Here is a 15,869-nt window from a genome sequence, read left to right on the forward strand (position 1 = left end):
GGTTGAATCAATTCACAGCTCCCCCAGCAATGCATTAGTGTCCAAATTTTGCCACATCCCCTCCAACATTTATTATTTTCCTTTACTGTCATATTAGCAAATCTGCTAGGTGTGAGGTGGTACCTCAGAGTTGTTTTGATTTGCATTTCTCTGATCAGGAGGAATTTAGAACACTTTTTCATGTGATTATTGATAGTTTTGATTTCTTTATCTGAAAACTGCCTATTCATGTCCCTGGACCATTTGTCAATTGGAGAATGAGTTGGTTATTTTTTTTTTTTGGTAAATTTGACTTAGTTCCTTATATATTTGGGAAATTAGAACTTTGTCAGAGAGTTTTGCTATAAAATTTCCCCCCCTGTTTGTTGTTTGTTGTAATTTGGTTGCATTGGTTTTGTTTGTACAAACCCTTTTTGATTTAATATAATAAAAAGTATTCATTTTACATCTTACAATGTTCTCTATCTCTCATTTGTTCTTAAATTCCTTACTTTCCCATAAGTCTGACAGGTATACTTTTCTATGTTCACCTAATTTATTTATGATTTCACTCTTTATATTTAAGTCACTTACCCATTTTGAATTTATCTTTAACAGGGTATGAGATGTTGATCTAAATCTAACTTTTCCCATACTATTTTCCAATTTCCCCAGCAGTTTTTGTCAAATAGTGAATTCTTGTCCCCAAAGCTGGGATCTTTGTGTTTATTGAACACTAGGTTGCTGAGGTCATTTACCCATAGTCTATTCCACTGATCCACTCTTCTAACTCTTAGCCAATACCATATTGTTATAATGATCACTGTTTTTTAGTATAGTTTGAGATTTGATACTGCTAGGCCACCATCCTTCACATTTTTTTTTATAACTTCCCTTGATATTCCTGATTTTTGTTCTTCCAGATGAACTTTGTTATAATTTTTTCTAATTCTGTAAAAAAGTTTCTTGGTAGTTTGATAGGTATGGCACTAAATGAGTAAATTTATTCAGGTAGGATTGCCACTTTTATTATATTAGCTCATCATACCCATGAGCAATTAATATTTTCCCAATTATTTAGATCTAGTTTTAATTGTGTGAAAAGTGTTTTTAGTTGTGTTCCTATAATTCCTGTGTATGTCTTGGCAGATAGATTCCTAAATATTTTATACTGTCTAGAGTGATTTTTAAATGGATTTTCTCTTTCTAACTCTCGCTGCTGAGTTTTGTCAAAAATATGTAGAAATGTTGTTGATTTATGTGGGTTTATTTTGCACCCTGAAACTTTACTAAAGTTAATTATTTCTACTAGCTTTTTAGTTGATTTTCTAGGATTCTTTAAGTATACCATCATACCATCTGCAAAAAGTGATAATTTAGTTTCCTCATTGCCTACTTTAATCCCGTCAATTTCTTTTTCTTCTCTATGTAGTATTACTAGCATTTCTAGAATAATATTAAATAATAGAGGTGATAATGGGCATTCTTCCTGATCTTATTGGGAAGGCTTCTAAGTTGTCTCCATTGCAGATGATACTTGCTGATGGTTCTAAATATATACTGTTTATTATTTTGAGGAAAGGCTCAGCTATTCCTATACTTTCTAGTGTTTTCAATAGGATTGGGTGTTGAATTTTGTCAAAGGCTTTTTTTGTATCTATTGAGATAATCATGTGATTTCTGTTGGTTTGGTTACTGATATGATCAATTATATGCATTGTTTTCCTAATATTAAACCATCCTTGCATTCCTGTTACAAATCCCACCTAGTCATAGTGAATAATCCTTCTGATAACTTTGCTGTAGTCTTTTTGCTAGTATTCCATTTAAGATTTTTGCATCTATGTTCATTAAGGAGATTGGTTTGTAGTTTTTTTCTCTGTTTTTGGTCTGCCTTGCTTTGGAATCAGTACCATATTTGTGTCATAAAAAGAATTTGATAAGACTCCTTTGTTTATTTTATCAAACAGTTTGTATAGTATTGGGATTAGTTGTTCTTTAAATGTTTGATAAAATTCACTTGTGAATCCATCTGGTCCTGCGGATTTTTTCTTAGGGAGTTCCTTGATGACTTGTTCAATTTCTTTTTTTGAGATAGGATTATTTAAGTATTCTATTTCCTCTTTTGTTAATCGAGGCAATTTATATTTTTGTAAATATTCACCCATTTCACCTAGATTGTCATATTTATTACCATATAATTGGGCAAAATAGTTCTTAATAATTACCTTAATTTCCTTTTCTTTAGAGGTAAGATCACCCTTTTCATCTTTGATACTATTAATTTTATTCTCTTCTTTTTTTGATAAGATTAACCAGTTCTTTATCTATTTTATTTTTTCAAAGTACCAGCTCCTAGTCTCATTTATTAGTTCAATAGTTCTTTTACTTTCAATTTTATTAATTTCTCTTTTGATTTTTAGGATTTCCAATTTAGTTTTTATCTGGAGATCTTAAATTTGTTCTCTTTCTAGCTTTTTAAGTTGCATGTCCAATTTAGTGACCTCTTCCCTCTCTATTTTGTTGATATAGGTACTTAGGGATATACATTTTCCACTTGAGTACAGATTTGGCTGTATCCTATAGGTTTTGATATGTTGTCTCCTCACTGTCATTCTCTTCAATGAAATCAGTAATCGTTTCTATGATTTGTTCTTTGATCCACCAGTTTCAAAGAATTAGATTATTTTGTTTCCAATTGATTTTAAATTTGCCTCTCCATGAGCTCATATTGATTATGATCTGAAAAAAATTGCATTTATTATCTCAGTGTTTTTACATTTGTTTGCAGTGTCTTTATGTCCTAGTACATGGTCAATCTTTATATATGTATCATGTGCACCTGAAAAGAAAATGTGTTCCTTTTTATCCCTATTCAATTTTCTCCAGATATCTATTAGCTCTATTTCCCCTCAACATTTCATTCACTTCCTTTATTTCTTTCTTATTTATTTTTTGGGTTCAATTTATTTAGTTCTGATAGGGGAAGGTTGAGGTCCCCCACTAATTTGGTTTTACTATCTATTTCCTCCTTAAGCTCCTTTAGTTTCTCCTTTAAAAAAAATCTGGATGCTATACCATTTGGTGCATCTATGTTAAGTAGTGATATTTCTTCATTATGTATACTGCCTTCTATCAAGATGTAATTACCTTCTTTATCTCTTTCAAACAAATTCATTTTTACTTCAACTTTGTTTGAGATCATGATTGCTACTCCTGCCTTCTTTGTCTCAGTTGAAGCCCAATAGATTCTGCTCCAGCCTCTTACCTTTACCTGGTGTGGGTCTATATGCCTCGAGTGTGTTTCTTGAAGGCAATATATGATAGGATTCTGGTTTTTAATCCATCCTTCTATCTGCTTCTGTTTAGTGGGTGAGTTCATTCCATTCACAGTCATCCTGAAAGAATATAGTCAGTTTTGCTGGGTAGTTGATTCTTGGTTGAAGACCCAGTTCTCTTGCCTTCTGGAATATCATATTCCATGCCTTCCGGTCCTTTGGTGTGGATGCAGTCAGATCCTGTGTAATCCTGACTAGTGCTCCGTGATATTTGAATTGTTTCTTTCTAGCAGTTTGTAGCATCTTCTCCTTGGCTTGGGAGTTCTTGAGCTGGATTATCACATTCCTGGGAGTTGTCATTTGGGGATTTAATGCAAGAGGTGATTAGTGGATTCTTTCAATCTGTATTTTACTCTCTTATTCAAGAATATCAGGGCAGTTTTCTTAAATAATTTTCTGTAGTATGATTTCTAGGCTTTTCTTCAGTCATGCCTTTTGGGTAGTCCAATAATTCTTAAATTGTCTCCCCTGGATCTATTTTCCAGGTCAGTTGTTTTCTCAGTTAGGTATCTCATATTACCTTCCATTTTTTCTTTCTTTTGATTTTGTTTTATTATGTCTTGATGTCTCATGAAATCATTAGCTTTTAATTGCCCAATTCTAATTTTTAAAGCCTGAATTTCTTTCATGACCTTTTGATTCTCCTTTTCCTTTTGGACCATTCTTCCTTTCAAGTCATTCTTCTCTTCTTCTTCTGACTTTTTTGCATCATTTCCCAATAGGTCAATTCTAGCTTTCAATGCCTATGCCTCTGTTTCCAGATGAACTATTTTGTTTTTTAGGCTACTATTTTCCTTTTATAATTTTTCTTCATCCTGTCTTATTTGATTTTTAAATTCCTTTTGGAGCTCTTCCAGAGTCTGCAACCAATTTTCTGTTTTTTTTTTTTTTTGAGACTCTGCTTGATGTTCCCTGGATATCATCCTGCTCACTTGGTTTGGTTCTTTGGTCCTTACCCCCATAGAAGCTTTCAATTATAATTTTCTTTTTTTCTCTTGTATATTCATATTATTTACTTTATTTATTTTTCCCATCATTGCCCCTCTGTTGATTTACTGAACCAGAATGTTTGAGCTATTATGCCCTGAGGCCGAATCTTCTCTTTTCTCAATCCTTTTCTAGTATACTGGATTCAACCAGTTGAATTAACCTGCTGAGCTAGTTTGCTCTGGGGCAAATTCTTCACTGTCACCAGTGCTATCTACCCTTTCCCACTGCCCTCCCCCCCCCCAGCAGTTCCTCCCTACTAGCTATTGTCAGAACCCTGGACCTTGCGTGGTGGGTTAGAGGTGTTTCCTTATGGCTGCGAGTTCTGCCTGGGATTCACACAGACAGCCTCATCTTATCACAGGTCTCAGTATGGTGGGTGGGGGAGAGTGTTCAGCTAGCCTGTCTCTCCCTTATCCTGTGAAAATAGATTCTCTGTGCCTACCTTTAAAGTTTTTTTCAGTAGGAGAGTCTTGTGACTTCTTGCTGGGTTTAAATTTCTGTTTTCTTTGAAGCATGTTATAAATATTGGTTTGAAAGAATTGTCAGAGAGGTTTGGGCTTTTGATGTTCCTAAGCTTCTATCTTGGCTCTGCCTCTCCCCCATTTCTGAATATTAAAGAAAATTCATGATACAGAGATATAAACCTTTTGTATAGGCTATGAATATTTGATCACTTTTATTTCTTATTTCTGAACCACATTTTCCAACATTTTCTTGCTTGCTTTCCCAGGTATTACCATATAGAAAATATATAGTTATATATTTTTTCTACATGATAATATTCATATTCATATTATTATTGTTATTATTATCATTTGCCAGGGAAGTTGTCATTTTTTTGGTACAATTTTTCTAGTTCATCACTCCTTGCAACACAAGTTGGCATGTGATTTACAATGATCTTCATGATTTTGGTGGGGGTAGCCTCTTCATACAAATAATGCAAGGTAAGATGACCAAATATCCCATGGAATTATGCTTCTTGTTACCTTCAGATGCACAGCACATAGGAACCAGCTCCTCCATCTCCCTCTTCCATGAGAATCTCTGAACCATCCTTCCATTATTTATAAATTCTGTTTCATTTTCTGTTTTCATTTAAAGGAAATATTTTATTTTATTTTATTTAAAATTTATTTAAAATTAAAAATTTGTATATTTTCCCATAGTTACATGTTTCATGTTCTTTCCCTCTCCCTTAAACCCCTCTATTCCCCCATAGCTGATGCACAATTCCACTGGGTTTTACATGTGTCATTGATTAAGACCTAATTCCATATTATTGATAATTGGACTAGAGTTATCATTTAGTGTCTACATCCCCAATAATATCCCCATCAGCCCATGTGTTCAAGAAGTTGTTTTTCTTTTGTGTTTTTCCTCCCACAGTTCTTCCTCTGAATGTGGCTAGTTTTCTTTCTCATGAGTCCCTCAGCCTTGCTTTGGATCCTTGCATTACTGCTAGTACATAAGTCTATTATATTCTATCGTACCACAGTCTATCAGTCTCTGTGCATAATGTTCTCCTGGATCTGCTCTAAAGGAAATATTTTAAGATTGATATGATTCCATTTTTCTATTAGTGTGCCCACTAGACTATTGGATAAGGATAAAGGATTTATATTTATATTTATTTATACCTTTAGAGGATTAATAGGTAAGCTGATATTTATAGACATCATAAGAACTATGTGATCATTTGAGTCCTATATTCCTTCTCTCACCATCACTGCAGAAGGAGAAGGTGGTCACTTAGGACTGAGGATCATTCTATATTTTTCTTTGTTTCATAAGTTGATGTTAAAAACATTCTTTACTTAGTGGTAAGCTTATTGGTTTAGTCTCCATGTGATAAATCTAAATATTTTATCTCCCTTTCACTTGAGAGCAAGATGAGGTCCGGAAAGATGGTGTATGACAGCTAGGTAAAGAGCTGGGCCAGGGGCAGAACACAGGCCTCCTAACTTAGAGGCAATATTCTTTCTACTCCTTCATTTTGCCTGTTAGAGTGACCATGTTTTAGCTTGACTAATAAGGATAAAACAAACTGAAACTGGGAATTCTGAAATTTGCAACTAAGAGTTGTAGACCTTGAGATGTTGAACTGGAGTAAGGAGCTAGACAGGTCAGGAAAGGGTGCTGGACCTCAGAATGGGGTAGGTATGACTGGAGGGAAAGATCCAATCAAGTAAAATGAATTAGACCAGAGAGAACAGAAGGAAGGCCAAAAGGAATCTCTGACAAGCAGGCTGGCTTTGAAAGTTATATATTGACTTCATTAAATCTAAAAAGAAACCTATATATAGTAGACTTACAGTTTCATTCACAATCTTTTTTTCTCCTCCTGTTTTACTACGTATATGAAAATGTCCATTTTCTCTCATATTTGTTAAGTTCAGAACAAAAAATAAATTAAATGGCTGGGCTCTGCTATGACATTATTATCAAAGTGGGAGGATGATGGAGGGTGTGATTTAGCCATTAAATATCAGCCCGAATGAAGAGAGAGAAGGGAATTAAGAGTGGGAAATGATTATAGTCTTTGATTTGCCATGTGATTCAGGGCAAATTACTTCTCTCTGGTCTTTTCTTTCCTCATCTATAAATTGAGGTGATTAAACCAGATGCTGTCTAAGATTTCTTCCAATTTTATCATTCTAATGTTTAAAGATTTCTTCTGTCTGACATTGTTCTTTTATTTTTATTTTTTTGAATACTATTTTTATTTAATTAATTAATTTAGAACACTTCCCCATGGTTACAGGATTCATGTTCTATCCCTTCCTTCCTCCCACCTCTCTCCCATAGCCAACACACAATTCCACTGGGTTTTACATGTGTCATTGATCAAGACCTATTTCTATATTATTGATATTTGCGCTAGGGTGCTCATTTTGAGTCAATATCCCTAATTTTATCACCATTCACCCATGACATTGTTTTTTTAAAAGTTTTATTGTTCCTGTTTTTACACCACAATTATTTCTTCTTAACATCTTTTCCCATTTAATACAGACACACATTTACCAAAGCAAGACAATTGACACAGCAGTAGTGTTTCATAGCGTTTAATGCATTCCCCATTTGTGGTATTCACATCTTTATTGGGGAAATGGTGCTAAATGTCTCTATTGGTTTTCTGCGATCAATATTATCCATTATATTTCATCAGAGCTTACATTTATGTGTTATTACTATTTGACATTATTGCAGACATTGTGTGTGTTGTTCTGCTTTCTTTGCTCTATATCATTTAATTTAATTTCTTTTTCTTTTAACTGTTATCTTCTGATTTAGAATCAATATTGTGTATTGATTCCAAGGCAGAGGAGGGGTAAGGGTGAGGCAATGGGGATTATGTGACTTGCTCAGGGTCACATAGTTAGGAAGTATCTAAGGCTATATTAGAGTCCAGGACCTTCTATCTCCAAGCCTGGATCTTTATCCACTGAACCATTAGCTGGCCCCCTGCTTTGCAACATTTCATAAAAAATTCCAATTTTTCTAAATTCTTCATAGTCACAATTTTCTAAAGGTCAGTTGTATTCCGTTACATGCATGTGTCACATTTTGTTTTGTCTCCAAATTGTAGATACATAATTTGTTTCTAGTTTTTCACGGCTCCATAGAGTACTACTATGAATATTTTTAATGTATAGGACCTTTCTTTCTGTCATTTTCTCACTGAAGGATGTGCCTAGTAGAGAGATCACTAGATCAAGGGTATGAATAATTTAGTGACTTTTTCACATATTTCCAAATTAATTTCCAGAAGAGTTGAACCAATTAATATCTCCACTGACAGTGCAGTGTGCCAAAAGTACTTGATTATCTCCAGCCCTTCCTTGACTTGATGGATGTGAGGGACAACTTCAGAGGTGTAGAATATGTGTTGCTTTTATTATTAGGGGTTTGGTATAATCTTTCATATTGCCATTGATTATTTGCCTTTCTTCTTCTGAAAACTGTTCATATCCTTCAAGTACTTATCAATTAGCAGTAAGAATCTGCATTGACTTAAAGGTGTAGCCTAGCAGGGTCACATAAGCATGTAATATAGCTTTGTTGAATTGAATTAAATCCTTAATTCAATTTTAGGAATTTGGGACTGAGGTTTGTCATTTTTGTGCTGCAGAGGTGCCTGTGGATAGCTGACTTTTTAATACTGGCTTACCCCCAAACTGATTCAGGCTAGTTTTAGTGTTAATAGATTCAGTTGTAATGAGGAATTCATCTGTGTTTGAGTTACCTGATCAGTTGGGGTGTTTCTTTTATAGATAATACACATAAAAATGAAAGCTAGAACTTAAGTAACAATTTAAGATTTATGAAATGCTTTATAAATGTCTCATTTGATCCTTACAACAACCCTGAGAGGTAGGTGAATTGATAATTAATTTATGATATTATGAAATAGGGCCAGGCACACCTGGTTCTTTGGGTACTCGTTGGGCAAGACCACAACTGGTAGTGGGAAATAGGGAAGCAACCACACCTTAATAATCAAGGAGAGTATATAGATAGGTGGCAAAAGGGGTACAGAGGCAGATAGCAGATTAGGGGAAAGGGATGGTGGAGAGAGATAGGCAACATAGGAAAAAGGATGGAGAGAGGGAGAGACAGAGACTATTTATTCACATAACAATAGGAACACTAGACAGCAGGGACCTGATGGAGATGGGAGAGTAGTATTTGAGCTCTCATTTTTTTTTTAAATTATATTTTTATTTTGATTTGAGTCGTCAAGAGTATTCCCTTGTGGGTCTATCAACCGTTCTGAATGAAAAAGGCCAGAAAAATTTAATCCTGGGCATGTGCCCACAGGAAGGGAACCAAAACAGATCACCGCCACCCCTTCAAAAAAAAAGGGGGTGGGGGAGAGAAAAAAAGACAACCCCAAATAAAAAGATTAATTTCCAAAGCCCAGCACTAAAAACACAACTCGAAGCTTCAAATGAACACGCCACACACATGGAAAAATTGTTTACACAGAGGTAAATCTAACAGGGTCATTTCTGTTTACTTTTTAAATACAGGTTTAGGTGTTTTTCAGCTATAAACAAAGGCCCAAAAGTGCGTATGTGAGAGAAAAGGCAGAAATCAAGCAGAGAGGGAATTCTCTTCCCTGCCCCCCAATCCTCTACAGAGGGAAGGGGTGAGGGGGAGACAGAAAAGGAGGGAATGAAATAAGAGAACAAGTAAACCAGTGTCACAGAGAATTCACAATTCTTAACTATCTTCCTTTCTTGCAAATATTTCTGGTTTTGGTCCCATTCGAGTAAAATTCACATTACAGTTATGTTGTGATTTTGTTTTGTTTTTCCTGGATCAGAATTGATTTGAAGAAAAGGAGACCCCAGGCTGTCACCCCCCTACAAGAACAGTGCTTACTTGAGAAGAACGTAGGCCAAAAACACCTTCTTTAAGCCAGGCTCAGGTATGATAGGCCCCTAATGAGAAATCCTCCCAGATCAACATTGCCCCCCCTTCTGTCCCACCCCACCCACCCCCTGGCCCCTGTTGTTGTCTGCTCATGACCCCATTTGGGGTTTTCTTGGCAAAGTTACTGGAGTGGTTTGCCATTGCCTTCTCCAGCTCATTTTACAAATGAGAAAACTGAGGCAAAGGGGTTAAGTGACTTGCCCAGAGTCACACAGCTAGTGTCTGAGGACAGATTTGAACTCAGGTCTTCTTTACTCCCAGCCTGGCTCTCTACCCATTGCACCACCTAGCTGCCCACTCCCTTGTGCCCTACTACCCACTCTACTACTTGGAGTATAAGTGATGGTGAAAAAATCTACCATGACTCTGAATCCCACTTATTTTAAGCCCAAGTCTGGAGAAAGAGGAAACTAGGAAAAAGAGGTTGGAGGGGTCTATCGGCTCAAATTGGCTCTTCACAAGAGGTAAACTGAGATGTGTGAAAATAGGATGTTTCATCCTCCCCCCATCTCCCTCAAGTGTTCCCTTCTGTCTATACCACTTCCTCCCACCTACCAACCCTAAATCTTCAAGTGAGGTTAAATCAGTCTTTGGTCCCAGAGTCATAACTGTGCTTTGAGATTATCATGAAATAGGCCAACTCCTCTCTTAGCTCCTTGGAATGCCTCTCCAGAAAGAAACTCACCAAGGCACTGGCATTTCCTCTTCCTCCTCCTCTTGCCATCCCAAGTCCCTCAGTTTGCCAACCTGAAGCACTTCTCCCATCCCACAATATCTCCTTCTCCATGAAGTTGGAATGAAGTCAGAGGGAGGGCTGAGGCAGGAAATGCTGCCCCTCTCCCCCAACATTTGAATAACATTCTAGTGCCAACAAACAACCACATTCTAAAAAAATATCCCTGATGATTTGGTGCTTGTCTAATGAGCCCTTTTCTTTGATCAGACTTTCTTCAAGACAGCTTCCACTCTCATCCCAGCCTGAACACAAATAGCACTGTCGTTTGGGTGGTGGGAGGCTGGGTGAGAAAGAACCGATGGAAGCTACAAATCCCAGCTAGATGGAAGAGGTTTGACCCTCCAGAGCCCAGTGAAGATTCTCACAGCTGCTGGTGATGGAAAAAAGGGAAGTTCGATATAGCACCATCTTCCCATTCCTCCCCTAGGAGCTGGAGCTCCAGCTTCATGGGAGCAGGGTTTCCAGTTATTAGATTTGTCCTTCGACCTACCCCCCAGTGGAGGTCTGAGTTGGTGGGTGTTTAGAGTAAGAGAATGGAAGAAGGAAGTCAGGGCAGAGAGGTTGGGGTACCCATTTCTGGAAGGTGGGGAGACAGGGCAGGAGTCAGGTCCTCTATACCCCCAACCCACCACCAAGAGCTCCTAAACAGCCAGTAAAGGGTCAGAGAGGGGACATGAGCACTTAAGTTATACAATGACTCAATTTGGGAAAAAGAACTCACCCCCTCCTTTGCACCCATCCCAAGGATATGGGGATGGAATACAGGGGGCAATTCTCTAGAGCCAGCAAAATGGCACTTTAAAAAATTTGTTATGTCATACACAATAGGAGGGGGATTTTTTAGGTTTTCTCATTATTCTGCATGCTTACGTCTTCTAACCCAGCAGGCAAAATAGGAGGCCAGAGGTATGGGCATGCCTACTTGTGTGGGGCCAGAACAGGGAAGAATCCAAAGAGTAGAGGACAGCCATTACTCCTGGATTAGTTTTTCCTTTCCTCTGACAACCTCCCTTATGGACAAATGTTGAGAGTAGGCAGAGAGATACAAAGGAATGGGACAAGAACCACTCACTGACCCACAGATGCCATTCTGTCTCCATGTGAAAAGCCATAGACACAGAGGCTCCTGTCAAGTTAGCAAAGCTCAGGGCTCATTTAGCAGCTAGTCCTTGGGGATGTGGGGGCCCACAGGAAAAAAACATGGGGCCATGGACCTCCAATCTACCCTGTGATGGACTAAGAGATGGCAGCAAAGAAGTAATGAGAAGATGAGAATAGACATCAAAGAGGCACTAGTCAGGTCCATAGAAAACCCTTGGAGGAAGCTGGGTCTGGATTTGCTGTATAAAATACTCTTTTTGTTCCTTCCCATCCTGCTCTCTCTTTTTGGCCCCTCTGATACCCACAGCCCCTAGGTGTTGGGACAGAGAAGAGCTGCAGCCCCTTTTGAAGCAGGTGTCCTAGAGATGCATCTTTGATCCCCTGTCTTGCCCAAGCTGTGGAGCACTGAAGGTAATAGATAGACTTCTCTGAGCTCTGTAGCTTCTTCTGAGGAATGAAAAAAATGTTTAAACAGGGATTGTGGTCACATCCATTCTTTATGCTACACTGTATGAATTTGGATGGATTGGTTAAATCACAGTGTGAACAGAGACAAAACAGGGCTGGGGTAGGAAGAAAGAACAAATAAATCAGAAACTAAGAGAATGGTTGGGGATTCCTCTTCTCCCCCACCCCTTTTTGTTTTTCAGTTAATGAAGATCACAGATCTATCCAAATACGGAAGGTAAAATGAAGGAGAGATGAATGAGGTCACAAGAAGAAAGCCTGGTCCAAACACAAGCATCACCTTGTGAGAAACAAGAGACTGATCTCTTTCTGGTCCCTAAAGACCCTGTTATCCCTTTTTTCCCTGTCCCAGCCCTGAGGAAGCTGAGAGGGGATGAAAAATTGCAGGAACCCTGGAATGTTTATTTTGCTTTGGAGAAAGGATGGTGAGGACAGGTCAAATACAGAAAAGGAAAAGAAAGGAGGGAGAGAAACCAGGAGCAGATAGTTCCAAGAGGGCACATGGAGTCTTGTCCCTGGTTCTCTATGACCCTCCCACATAAGATTTCCCATTTGCTAAAACCCATAGAGAAAACATGGGAAAGGAGAGAAGGATAAATCCCTATGGGAGAGTGGGCCTAGAATAGGAGGAGGGAGGGCTCAGCAAGAGGTAACAAAGCTTAAATTGGCCAAAGAAACTGAGGAAAAAAAAAACAACCTGTCTCAGATTCTAAAAAACAGAAACTATTGATGGGGAAAAGATTCACGTCGAACAGGAGCGCAATGGAGGAATGCATGGAAGATGAGGTGGGCAGGCGAGATGGGCGCTGGAAAGGTGCAGGGCAGGCTCAGATGATCTCCATGTAGTTGGCTGGCAGCATGCCCGTGTCACCCGTACGTTCCACAGTGCCATACATCCAGCCATCATCAATCTGCTGCACGTTCACAATGGTGTCACCATCCTGGAATGATACCTCATCTTCATCGGCTGCACTGTAGTCATACACAGCACGGTACCGCTTCCCTCCTGCTCCTGGGGCATTGCGTTGTATTGAGACCTGGGCAGCTGGCTCCTTGTAGCCATAGGACGGTGATGGCTGCTGCTGCTGCTGCTGCTGCTGGTGTTGCTGAGGCTGCTGGTAAACAGGGGCACTGGCTGGGATGTGATGTGGCAGCTGCTGCTGTTCCTGGGGTCGACGGTAGTTACTGCTATCTTGGGAATTTCGGCGTTCAGGGTCAGAGCCCTCACCCCCACTGGGACCCATCCGGCTCTTCTCAAATTCTTCATGGTACTTTATATTACTGATTTGGTCTTGGGTCTTCTTAATCCTCTGAAGCTCAGGTGTATCAGCCACCACACTGAAGCCCTTCCCCTTGTTCTTTTCAAATTCTTCCTTATAACGCACCTGGCTCTGGAGCTCACTCTGCTGCTTAAGACGCAGGTTTTCAGGAGTGTCGGCCACCATCGTGAATGACTGCTTGGGGTAGTGTGCATTGCAGTAGGGTTTCTTCTCATAGCCCTTGTAGTTCTTCATATTCAGTGTCATCTTGCAGGTCTCACAGTGGAAGCAGGCTTTGTGCCAGTACTTGTCCAAACAGTTCACCTTCTCCGTGGGGTACACAATCTTGCCGCACCGCGCGCAATTGGGATTCATGGTGGCGGGCGGGGCGGGCCGGGGGCGCCCAAGCTCGCGGGTCTGGTCCTTTCCCTCTCTCTTCCCTTCCCTCCTTCCCCAGACGGGTAGGGTGCTGCAACGACGGTGGCTGGAGCTGGAGAACTGGCCTTGAGCTCTCATTTTTATAGTTTTTTTGGGGGGAGGTAGGGGTGGGAAACAGACCAAGTTCTATCTGTGCCACCTTGAGGTTATTTCATTAATCTATCTAAATCATCTTAAAGATATCAGTAAAACTCATAAATTGTCATCTCAAGATTTAGCACCTTTTTTTTTTTAACCCTTGTACTTCGGTGTATTGTCTCATAGGTGGAAGATTGGTAAGGGTGGGCAATGGGGGTCAAGTGACTTGCCCAGGGTCACACAGCTGGGAAGTGGCTGAGGCCGGGTTTGAACCTAGGACCTCCTGTCTCTAGGCCTGACTCTCACTCCACTGAGCTACCCAGCTGCCCCTTTAGCACCTTTTTGATGCTCTGCTAGTCTGGAACTGTAGAGGTCTAGAATTTGTCTGGAATTTGTACAGCATAGGATCAGAAATAGCAGTGCCTGGATGACTTTTACTAATTTAGGACCTACTACTAGAATGTGGATTTTGGTTAATATATAAACCAGTTTCTAAATTATTCCCCTTCAATCTTTGGGAAGGTTTGTGTATGACTTCTGGGTTCCCCTCTGCAATCTTATTTCCTGCTATTGCCCCTTTGTCATGGATACTTATGAACTTAGTGACTAAAAGGAGAGTAGGAGTCAAGGGGACCAGAACAAGATACAGTTTTCATACAATAGGTATGAATTATTGCCTTTATTTGACAAATGAAGAAATGGAGGAAGACAAGGGTGGAATAACTGTCACAGAGCTATTGAATGTTTAAGGTCGGATTTCAAACTCAGGCCCTCCTGATTCCCAGATATAATCTGTTGTGTCATGTAACTGGTAAGTGAGAAAAGAAAGGAAAGTTTCTTCCTTTTTGGGTGAGTGGATACAGGAATTCATTCAAAGATTTGAAATATCAAAAAGCCAGAGGTTTTGCTCTCCCAGAGGCACCTGATACTGATCAGTTTCTTGATTTTAGCTTATCTCTGACTTTCCTCTCAAGGACATTTCCATCTTTTCAGCCTTTCTGAATAAATCCTCTGATTTACTTCTGATTCTTTTCTCTTTCTCACTTCCCATAGCCAATTCATTGTCATATTTTGATAGTTATTTTATTTTATTTTTTAAAAACCCCTTACCTTCTGTCTTGGAGTCAATACTGTGTATTGGTTCTACAGCAGAAGAGTGGTAAGGACTAGGCAATGGAGGTTAACACAGCTGGGAAGTGTCTGAGGCCAGGTTTGAACCTAGGACCTCTTGTCTCTAGGCCTGCCTCTCAATCCACTGACCTACCCAGCTGCCCCCATGTTCTGATAATTATATATCTATGTTGGAGCTATTCCCCCCTTTCTAATTTCAATTCTTCCTTCCTAGCTGAGACCCTTATTTCCTTCTCATTTAGAATATTTTGATAGGCTATCCAGTGATTTTCTTACTTCTACTCTCTCTTCACAATTCAGTAAATGCTACCAGATTAATCTTACCAATTCATACTTCTGATCTTGTCATCCTCCTCTCCTCAAAACCTTTAATAGTACCCAAGTGGCTTTCAAAAGCTAGAGGACAAGGGGGCAGCTGGGTAGCTCAGTGGATTGAGAGTCAGGCCTAGAGACGGGAGGTCCTGGGTTCAAATCCGGCCTCAGACACTTCCCAGTTGTGTGACCCTGGGCAAGTTACTTGACCCCCATTGCCCACCCTTACCAATCTTCCACCTATATCAATACATAGAAGTTAAAGGGTTTAAAATTAAAAAAAAAAAAAAAAGCTAGAGGACAGTTAGGTACCACAGTGGGTAGAGGCATAGGCCTGGAGTCAGTAACATCTGACTTTAAACCTTACTAGCTGGGTGATCCTGGGCAAGTCACTTAACCCTGTTTTCCTCAGTTTCTTCATCTGTATAATGAGCTGGAGAAGGAAATGACAAACCAATCCAGTATCTCTGTCAAGAAAAACCCAAATAGAATCACTAAGGGTCAGACACGACTGAAACAACTAAACAACCAGCTTTCAAAAACTCCTCCATATTCTAGTTTCAAACTCTCTCTAGCCTTATTTGTTAACTCTTAGCA

General features: G+C 39.2%; 1 protein-coding gene across 1 annotated transcript; it reads right to left on the reverse strand.

The window, feature by feature from the left end:
- Window positions 1-12,881: 12,881 nt before the first annotated feature.
- Window positions 12,882-13,746, reverse strand: LOC123235433 (LIM and SH3 domain protein 1-like). The gene has a single exon (XM_044661554.1). The coding sequence runs from the start codon at window positions 13,686-13,688 to the stop codon at window positions 12,882-12,884; it is 807 nt and encodes a 268-aa protein (XP_044517489.1). The 5' UTR covers window positions 13,689-13,746.
- Window positions 13,747-15,869: the final 2,123 nt, after the last annotated feature.

Source organism: Gracilinanus agilis, chromosome 2 (genome assembly GCF_016433145.1).
Source record: "Gracilinanus agilis isolate LMUSP501 chromosome 2, AgileGrace, whole genome shotgun sequence".
Lineage (NCBI taxonomy): Eukaryota > Metazoa > Chordata > Mammalia > Didelphimorphia > Didelphidae > Gracilinanus > Gracilinanus agilis.